The sequence below is a fragment of the Nanorana parkeri genome, unplaced genomic scaffold (genome assembly GCF_000935625.1).
Source record: "Nanorana parkeri isolate BGI_ZX_2015 unplaced genomic scaffold, ASM93562v1 scaffold271, whole genome shotgun sequence".
In the NCBI taxonomy this organism is placed as follows: domain Eukaryota; kingdom Metazoa; phylum Chordata; class Amphibia; order Anura; family Dicroglossidae; genus Nanorana; species Nanorana parkeri.
In genome coordinates this window covers 305,474-315,646 of record NW_017306539.1, presented here as the reverse complement: position 1 = coordinate 315,646, position 10,173 = coordinate 305,474, and the positions used below count along the sequence as shown (strand labels likewise).

Below are 10,173 nucleotides of genomic sequence, written 5' to 3'. Positions count from 1 at the left end.
GGTGCGGCCCATCCTGGACCTCAAACGCTTGAACGCCTTCGTGCGGGTCCGTCGGTTCCGGATGGAGTCCATCCGGTCCGTGGCGGCACGGCTCCGTCAGGGGGATCTGCTGGCCTCCATCGATATCCGGGATGCATACCTTCATGTACCCATTTGCGAGTCTCATCAGCGGTATCTTCGTTTCGCGGTGGGGGTGGAGCATTTTCAGTTTGTGGCGCTGCCCTTCGGGCTGGCGTCGGCCCCACGTGTGTTCACCAAGGTGCTAGCCCCGATTCTGGTGCAGTTGCGTTGTCGGGTTCGACAGGTAAGTTGCCAGGATCGCTTCTGTTGTAAAGCCGACAGTCGGCTCTACAAGTTTAAACAGACTCCCGGCGGCAAAAGTCGCCGGGAGTCTGTTTAAACAGCCCCGATGCTGGCGACGTACACTGTATGTCGTCAGTCACGAAGGGGTTAAGGAACATATCACAAAGATTCAGGTTACAAATAGAATACACCTTGTGTATGCTTGTCATAACACTTTGCCATATAATTGATAAAGATGGGTGGTGACACAATTACTATGCAGAGGGGCTGCTGGGAGGAGTTCTACAGTATTGTAGTAACAGTGGTGCAGCTTGATACTGTTGCCATCTAGTGGCTTGGTAGACATATGACAGGCAGCTCCATTTCTGTCCATGCCTATCGTGATTATTATTATTATTATACAGGATTTATATAGCGCCAATAGTTTGCACAGCGCTTTACAATATAAGGAAGACCTTACAGTCACAATACAATTTAAGACAGGTCTGCACACACAAGTCTGCTGAAATCTGCACACAAAAACCCATAGAGCTGCACCTGGCTTTTGTTAGGCTGCTGGAGATTTTTATCGGCCATCTCCTACGATTTAGATGTTGTTTGAGGAGTTTAGATCTAAAGCCTCTCCCAGTTAATGTACAACTGCTGTTGCAACGTGCAACTCTACATGCTCTGATGCAGATGAGAACAGTACTTACCTTGTCACTCTGACCGGTGAATTTCCTTGCAGCTTTCTCTATGTCCACTATGTGTGCTTTATTGGGTATTGTACTTTCGATACCCAGGTTCAGATTTGGATCCCTTTGCATATGGATTATTAGATGTAGACTTTTGGTCTGTGGCTGTTAAGCCCACATCTGAGAATGTATTATCTCCTTATTGAGGCAGTCTGATTTACCTTTTACATTAGTAGCATTGACGGCTTGTGATTGTAACTTGTCAAACCATAGAGTATACTGTAATTTTTCATGTCAGGTGTGCTGGTCTGCTAAAACTTTCTGGTTTTATTGCATGGTTCACCTGTCACTGATCGTCTGTGATTCTGTTGCTGGACTAAGGGCTTCTTGTATCAGAAGCACCACAAGTCTTAAGGGGCAACGTCTTTTTGGATCATTTCTGGAATGTTTCTGATTAGCAAGAGAAGCAATCTTTCTCAGTAGTAGAAGCCTGAGGGATCTCCTCCTCCCTCCCCATCTGCTTGGTCTGGCAGTCAGTGTGCCACTTCCACAAATAACATTCTTTGGCATCCAGTTGATCCCTCACTTTCTAGAGTAGAGGAACACTTGGACAACTTTTATCTGATGCTTGTGTGCAGGAGATGGTATCCCAGGGCTGCAAACTACACAAAAATCCTATTTTTCCATCATCTCAACTGTGGGTTTTTGTTGTATGAACAACGTTGGTAAGGAGCATTAATACGCTTTGTAAATATGGCAGTCATTTTACAAGCTTATGTTTCCCTTCAGGTTCCCTTTAATCACTGAGGAGGACATCATGCCTCTCATTTCTGGCTGAATGACAGGACAATTCTACTCAAAGCAGCACTTTGTCACTGCTCCACTTTGAAAGATTGTACAAGAGCATTCCCAGAATTCTGATATCATTTTTTTTAAAGAATGTTCTCCAACAGTTGTTTAATCTTCGTTTACCAATTCCTTTCTTAAATATATTGCAGGGACTACTGCTTGCCTGCTTTAGAGCTCAGCCAAATAAAATAAAAGGCATCCAAATAGTCGTTTAATTTATATATGTGTTGTGCAAAAGAAGCAAATGTAGGCAGTCAGCAGCCTCTACTGCATAAATAAGCTATAGGCTGAATGATTGAAGAAATTGGAATTTGACAGCTACAGATGAGGAAAGCAGAAAATCTGATGAAAAATAATATTGCATATACTGCGTACACGCACACACGATATAGGTGTGAATGCGCATTGGCTCTTCATATTTAAATGTGAACGCTAATGAGAGGGACAGGCAATAGTGACTTAAGAAAATGGCTTCCCAAAGCATCACTTTAGTTCTACATGTTCTTAGCTCATCCCTGCAAGCTTTTTGAGAAGGCAATTTTCAGCTGGCAGACCCAATATTCGCATTATGGCTCTCCACACACAACAGGAATAAAGGTAAAAGGTGCATCTGCTAACTTCCTTAAGTTGCTTTGCCATAATGATGGAGTTGAGGTCTGTTGTTGTAAGTGTGCAGTATTCACAGAACATGAGGGTAACTTGGACAATGAACATGAGGGTAACTTGGACAATTAAGAGTAAGACAATATTGAAACCGATGAAAAATGTTTTTAAATGGCTTGCCTTGTGTTCATTTCTATGTATTGTATTTATAAAAGTCTTCATTTTCTTTATTTAGGACTGGAAGCAATCCTAAAATTAGACGGAACAAAATCTGGGGAGGTCAGAATGGTGGAATCCTCGTTTATAATTCTGGCAAGTGATTTAGTTGAAATTATTTCTATACCTGAATGCCCACATACATGTACTAATAACAATGCTGGGATCCTCTCTGTACAGGGCTCGGCTTCATTGAAGACAATGAGATTTTTGACAATGCAATGGCTGGTGTTTGGATCAAAACAGACAGCAACCCAACGTTAAGGCGAAATAAAATCCATGATGGGAGAGATGGAGGGATCTGCATATTTAATGGAGGCCGAGGTAAGATGGCCCTACTTTCCTTGATTTGGTGTCCATTGCATCTCAGGTTTTTCTAACATGTCCTCTCTCATAGGGTTGCTTGAAGAGAATGACATTTTCAGGAATGCTCAAGCTGGAGTGCTCATCAGCACCAACAGTCACCCTGTCTTAAGGAAAAACCGAATATTTGATGGATTTGCTGCAGGTTGGTGAATTGGGCTCTGATTCAGGGGGAACAGTGCTGACACGATGGATTGAATTTGTATACAGCTATGGACTCAGAATTGCACCCGTGTCTTGCAGTAAGGCAGGCACATTAATGTGCATTATGTCTAGGTGGTACATTCATTTTGAATGGGCTGCCATCATAATCCAGCATGGTCCAGCCACACTTAACGCTTCATTTTAATGTAACACATGGTGATTCTTTACAGCACATTGCAACATAGGCGTTTTGCCTCAGTGTGTTGTTGTGCTATTTCAATGAATGGCACTGCAACACACTAGACACGCATTACTGCAAAGATGTGATCTGGCCTAAATCTTCTTCATGTTTATTACAATTGGAAGTTAGAATCCAGTTATTTTTATTGTGGAATATCTGATTTACCAATTTCCTGTCGCTGGCTGCAGTTTGAATGCAGGAATATTGTACTGAATATTTTGTAGCAATGAGTCTTCCTAAGATAGTAAACCTATCACAAATTTGGGCACAATTCAGAGTCTATCATAAACGATGCATATCGATTTCTAATCATTTCTAGATCCTGAGATATAGGTAGATATAATTATAAGTAAATCACAAGTTTTTCTGTGACTCTGCCCTTCTAGCTGATTGTTGTGACCTGCTATTTCTCTATCCTTCATTGAAGGACACAGCTCTGAAGAATTCTGAGACATAGGGTTATTCTGCTGCCTCTAGGAGAAATGGACACTAGGCAAACAAAGCCTGGCACTTTAAGGACATAACCTCCCCCACCACCCACCTGCTAGTTTTACTTGGTGTCCTCAGGAGAATGGATGTCGTCTTCTCTTCTACTTTATTATGTTCGTTTATTTCATTTCTTCGCTGAAGATTCGACTACCAAGAGCTGCTAGTTGATTCATAGCGCATACTAAAATCCTGAAAGTCTCTCTATCTAGCTGACAAAGCTTAGAGATTGATGCCAGATAAGTTAAATCCTTGAAGTTTCTCCAGTTATGAAGCAAGTCATTTCTGGTACTTATGCTTCATCCTGTGTTCCCGTTTTCATCATTTAATGGTCAGGCTAGTATTATTTGGGGATTCCTGTTAAATCGGGAACAGGGCCATGGAGTTGTGAGTAAAAAAAGTATGTACCTCATGTTTATAAGGTTGCGTGTTTTCCCGCCTTTTTATTCTACTTTGGCTGTGTTTGATTTTATTTTAATTTCCCGCTGGGGGAAAGTGAATTTTCTCCTTTCATATTATGTGTCTTACTACTGGTTTTATTCAGAAACTTGTGACATTTGGATTTTCATTGGTGTCACTGATGTTTATGGTTCCTCCTGTCACAAGTGGCCTGTACTTTCAAGGTGTTGCTATGGTGACCTGTGCTTGGTATATACTTTATGTATTTCACAAATTGGCCACATGGGCGAGCTCTCCCCTTTTTCATGCTATATATTTTACTCAGTGTCAGAAAGTAATAGTTGCCTTTGTGATTGAGGCTGTGCATTCCTCCTCAACTGCTTGCCGTCCGCCCGTTGTAAAAAAAACAGACGATAAGCTCCCATTGGTATGATTGTTACCCCCCATGTTATAGCAATAACATTAGGTGTAAAAAAAAAATAGAAGTCGCATGTAAAAAAACAAAACAGAAAGTGTAAGTCCCCCACCCGCACGTTTACGCACATATATAAACGTAGATGCGCGTCAGATGCGCCAGCGTGCAAAAACCACAATTGCGCTACACATGTTGCATATAGCCGCGAAGGTTGGAGTGCGAGCAATAATTTTTGTGCTATCAATCACGGATAACACTAAACTAATGAGCGGTGAAAGCTATTAAAGCATCGCCTATGGTCAATTTTGGATATTGTAGTTTTTTGAGGTTTCACGGGCGCCTGATAGCATTTGCGGAGATGCAGCAAACTCAAATTTCCGAATATATTTTCATCCTTCTTGGCATTCCAGCTTCCCATTTTTATTTTTTTGGCAGTGTTGGATGAACCTTTTTTGTGCAGTTCAAAGTCTGTGAGATCCGGGGGATGTTATTCCTGTTACTTTGGCAGAACGTTTTCAAGGTTTTGACTCAAAGTTGCTTACGGTTCCCAAACCCAACAGAAGATTTCTTCTGATTCTGGAAGTCTCTATTCTTTGGAGCTCAATGTGTAGACAGTGCTGTGGACATTAGAGGACTGCGGGTGGATTCTGCACATCAAGAAGTCATTCCTAGTTCTGTCAGATCACTTGGAGTATTTGAGTTTTCTGTTGGATATACTTCAGGCAAAAGTTGCTCTTTCCTCAAAACTGACTAATGGAAATAGAGTTACCGGTAAGTCCTAACTCTGAATATTGATGTTGCGGTATGAAGTTTGGTCACTTCGATCCCGCCGCTGTTCCTCTCTGAGAACCTCTGCATGAGAATACTGGGATTGATGGTGTCAACCTTCGAAGAGGTACCTTTTGCTCAGTTCTATTTCAGGACTTTACAGAGGAACATTCTTACAACGTGGGAGAAGTCTCCTCCATCATTGTGCGAGATGATCAGATCGAGTGCCCTGGCCAAGATGTTTCTGTCGCGGTGGTTGACATCCCCTGCGTTGTCAATGGGAAAGTCGGTTTCTTCCCATAACATGGAAGATTGCCACGTCTTGTGGGATGGGGCTGTCTTTGGAGGAATCCAGGCTTCAGATTTATGTCCTGGACTTGAGGGTGATTTGTCTGATGTTTCACTGGACCCATGTTCTGCCTGGCGGTCCCATTTGGATTCAGCCAGTGCTATGGCTTACATCAATCCGCTTTTTCTGCAGATAACGTCTCGATCCTGGTGATTGGTCTCTCTATCCAGAGGTGTTTCAACAACTGTGTCACCGCTGGGGAACACCGCATGTGCATCTTCTGGCTTCTTGTTGCAACAAGGTGGACAGATTTGTGTACAGAACCAGGGATCCAACAGCAGGTGCAGTGGTAAATTAGTAACTTTGTTGGATCAGTACACACTAATTAGGGTTGCACAGATACCAAGTACAGTACTCGGTACAAGTACAGATACTTTTGAGCTCCAAGACTAGACATTTGTAAGGAGCACACGGAGCTCCTGGGATTTGTACATCTCTGTTTTAATGTACAGTTTTGTTTTTATAAATAAAGGGATGCACAGATACCATTTTTGCGAGTACTGGTACTTGCCGAGTACTTAAGAGTACTGATACATTTTTGTTTATTGTCATGTGACAGTTTTTCTAAAACAATACAGACTAATGATTTCAGGATAGTGGAGGAGAGCCAGAGCCAGGTCCCAGCTGCAACCGCTGCAACCCTGGTAGTTCTCATGAAAATGCCAAGTATCTGCACTGGTACTCGAAAAGTATCTGTGCATCCCTAACACTAATGTATGCTTGGTTTTTCTTCCCCTAACACTGTTACCTTGACTGATCTGTTGGCAGACTATCCTTGGTTCCTTCCAGATCGACAAGATTTGATAGCTCAGAGCCCAACCTTCCAACCTGCTTCTCAATCACTGGCCTTAAGGGCCTGGCTGTTGAAACCCAAGGAATTTCAGATTCTGTTCTGAATATGCTTAAGGCTCGTAGATCTACTGTTAGATTTTTTTTTTGAACGTACATGGAAGGTTCTTGTGGTTTTTTTCACACGTGAATTTTGTCTTTCCTTCAACCTGGGGTAGAATGTTTAGCTCTAAGCATCATAAAATGCCAACATCTGCCTTGTCCTTTTTCAAACTCCTCTTGCTTCTAATTCCTTAATTCTTACTTTTATTCAGGTAGCCTCGGCTTTTCATTGAAACAAAGACTTTTTATTACCTTCACTTTGTGCAGCTCCTGTTCATCCTTAGGAAATTTCATCTGGGCAATTAGTGTTTATCTTCAGCCACAGCTTCCTTTCAGCTTTCGGACTCTTTGTCGTTCCAGAAATGCCTAAAAAAAGGTTGTTAAGCTTCTAGATCCACTATTTCTTAGTGGAGTCGTCAGCCTGTCATTCAAGCTTATGAGTTGCGGGACAATGTACCACCTTTTCCAGTTTCTGCTCGTTCTGCTGGGACAGTTAGTACTTCTTGGGTGTTTTAAAATCGTGCTTCTATTACCTAAAAAGGCCTTCACCTGGTCTTGTGTTCACTCTTCTGCCAATTTTTATTAAGTTGATGCTTCTGCCTCTTCTGATGACAGTTTAGGCAGCTGTTTAAGTATTTGACAGTTCATTTTTTTTGTTGGGTTAGTGCTTTGGTTGTTGTGGTGCCTGCCCCTCTGTTTTAGACTGCTTTTGAACGTCCCTATACGTCAGAATTCTTCAGAGCTGTGTCCCTCAACGGATGATGGAGAAAATTGTTCTCGCCATAAAATCCTTTTCTCAGAGTCCATTGAGGGACATGGCTCTCTCCCATCAAGCTCCCTTGTACTGCTTGCTACAACTGGCAGGTGTGTGGGGGGGTTTATGTCCTTAAAGTGACAGGATTTTAATTTGTTTGCCTATTGTCCATTTTTCCTGGAGGCAGCAGCATAACCTTATATCTCAGAATTCTTCAGTGCTGTGTCCCTCAATGGGCTTGGAGAATAGGATTTTTTTGGTAAGAACAAAATCCTGTTTTTGAATGAAGGTAACCTCTGCTTATTTCAGTTTGATTTGTACAGCTTTGAGACCGATTCACTTTAAGAATAAATGTTTTGCCTAAGTTTTTTAACTGAAATATATGTTTTTGTCTGCTTGAAGGGATTGAGATTACAAACCATGCTACTGCGACCCTTGAAGGCAATCAGATATTCAACAACCGCTTTGGAGGGCTGTTCCTAGCATCTGGTGTAAATGTTACTATGAAAGGTATTTTCTACTTACATATTTCTGATATGTGCATGTTATCCCATGACCTGCTGGTACTAAATTGTTTGAAGGGTCAGTCCACCCCTGAAGTGATATGTGGTGTTTGGTTGAGTCATACACTCTGAATTCCCTATGACTTCTGAGAATTTGGCCAGTGAGATCACCACCATGGATCTTACAAACCATGGAGTCCCATCTACTACTATAACACTTCTGACTGCCCCCTCCCCATTGCAGTCTGTTTATTATAATGTAAGTTAGAAATCAGAGCGTGGGTCCTATTTCTAATTGGCACAGTAAGTGTTGAGATGGGAAATGAAAGGCAAGATATATGGAGGCTGTAATTCCTTTGCTGTTTAAAGTCCTTGCCTGACTTTAGTTCGGAGTAGCTGACCTAAAACATAGGCGGTGAAGCCGGAGTGATGAACTTCTGCATACCTGTCCTGGGTCAGTGATTCCAAGAGAACGGAAACCAGTGCGTTGCAGGCAGTTCACATTTTGGGGTCCTCCTCTTGGTTATGTTCATGTTGATGGCATGTAACGACTGTCTATAAGTAGTGGAAGCTGACAGCAGTGATATTCAGTCCAGGAGTGTCGATTATCACACCGGGATGCATGCATTAATGTGCATTTGGTTGCATTTTTTGCAACTTAAATGTCAAACCGTTAGGTCTACACAACCATAATGCAGCAATATTCTGTGCTACACACTGGTGTAAACAGGCTCTGGGGAAAATAATGGATTTTCCATGTGTGTGCATTTGTCTTGGGTTAGCAAAAATGCTTCATCTGGTGTGAACCAGCCTTGCTAGAACACATTCTCTTTTCAGTTATCAGTCTGCTTGCAGTAGGTACAGCTAAAGTGACTTATGTGGAAGACATGTTGGTAGCATTGAAGATATTCTCTATTGGTATAGATACACTATATTGCCAAAAGTGTTGGGACACGCCTCCAAATCATTGGATTCAGATGTTCCGTGAAATTTCCTTGCTACTAAATATTCCAGAGTCACCTGTTAGTGGTATTATAACAAAGTGGAAGTGATTGGAAACAAGAGCAACTCAGCCACGAAGTGGTAGGCCACGCAAAATGACAGAGCGGGATCAGCGCATGCTGAAGTGCACAGAAGTCGCCAACTGTCTGCAGAGCCAATAAGAAAGACCTCCAAACTTCGTGTGGCCTTCAGACTGGCACAACAACAGTGCGTAGAGAGCTTCACGGAATGGGTTTCCATGGCCGAGCAGCTGCATCCAAGCCTTCATCACCAAGTGCAATGCAAAGCGTCGGATGCAGTGGTGTAAAGCACGTCGCCACTGGACTCTAGAGCAGCGGTTCTCAACGTGGGGGTCAAATGACTATTTGCCGGGGGGGTCGCCTGCTCGATCGAGCACAGCAAAACTTTCTCCGTTGTTTTCTTTTTTCTGACATCGGGCCGTAGCTGGCCGTAAATCAGAGGGGAAAAAAAAAACTTTCACCTGGAAAGCTTTGCTCTGCTCCTTAGAGGGTGGAGCCAACCCAATATTGAACCCTATGGACTAAGACTGGGATGCCATGAAAGTTCAGGTGTGTGTACTGGCCGGCGTCCCAATACTTTTGGCAATAGTGTGTGGAAATGCTTTGATAATATAGAATTGATCCACAGGTGGAGATTGTAGGCCTCCTTTCCCCTTCTTGAAATGCTAACACAGGGCAGTGCACTTAGACACAGCACTCTGATAATGATTATAGGGTTCCATTTCTCTCCCGTTCATTGAAGGACACAGGGAACAGATCGGAGATCATGTACTGTAGGTAATATCGCCACCTGCAGGAGAAGGACGCTAGGCACAAAAAAACTAAAGACCAATTACAGCCTAGGGGCGGCCCCTGCCGGTGGCCAAACCCCCCACCTACTGACAAGTCTCCAGTTTTTTGCCTAGCGTCAGGAGTAAGGAGCTAAGAATTTTTCTGCGGTATTCTTACCTGCTTCTTCCTGATTTTTTCAGAGGAATCTTCTAGCAAGTGTTGTCCGGGCGACAGGCTGGATGTCTAGGATCCTTGGAGTCTCCCCTGGATGACCAGCGAGCGTATGCAGGCCCGCTGCGGTGGGTCGGCTACGACGGCCCCGCTCCGGCGGGGTGGCCTGTGGGTTCGTCCCAGGGGGGTGCATATGACTGGGGGTCTCGGCCGCCCAGTCACAGCACTTCCCTCAGGCTGCTGGCGCCGCG

At 43.3% G+C, this 10,173-nt stretch overlaps 1 protein-coding gene across 2 annotated transcripts in view; it reads left to right on the top strand.

Annotated features, from left to right (window-relative positions):
* The window catches only part of FBXO11 (F-box protein 11), a 45,416-nt gene that overhangs the window by 28,736 nt on the left and 6,507 nt on the right, over positions 1–10,173 (top strand). For both annotated transcript variants that reach the window (XM_018557199.1, XM_018557198.1), the window contains exons 16-19: positions 2,665–2,741; positions 2,826–2,969; positions 3,043–3,153; positions 7,858–7,965. In XM_018557199.1, the coding sequence (XP_018412701.1) occupies positions 2,665–2,741; positions 2,826–2,969; positions 3,043–3,153; positions 7,858–7,965 (440 nt within the window). The remainder of the gene's footprint in view (positions 1–2,664; positions 2,742–2,825; positions 2,970–3,042; positions 3,154–7,857; positions 7,966–10,173) is intronic.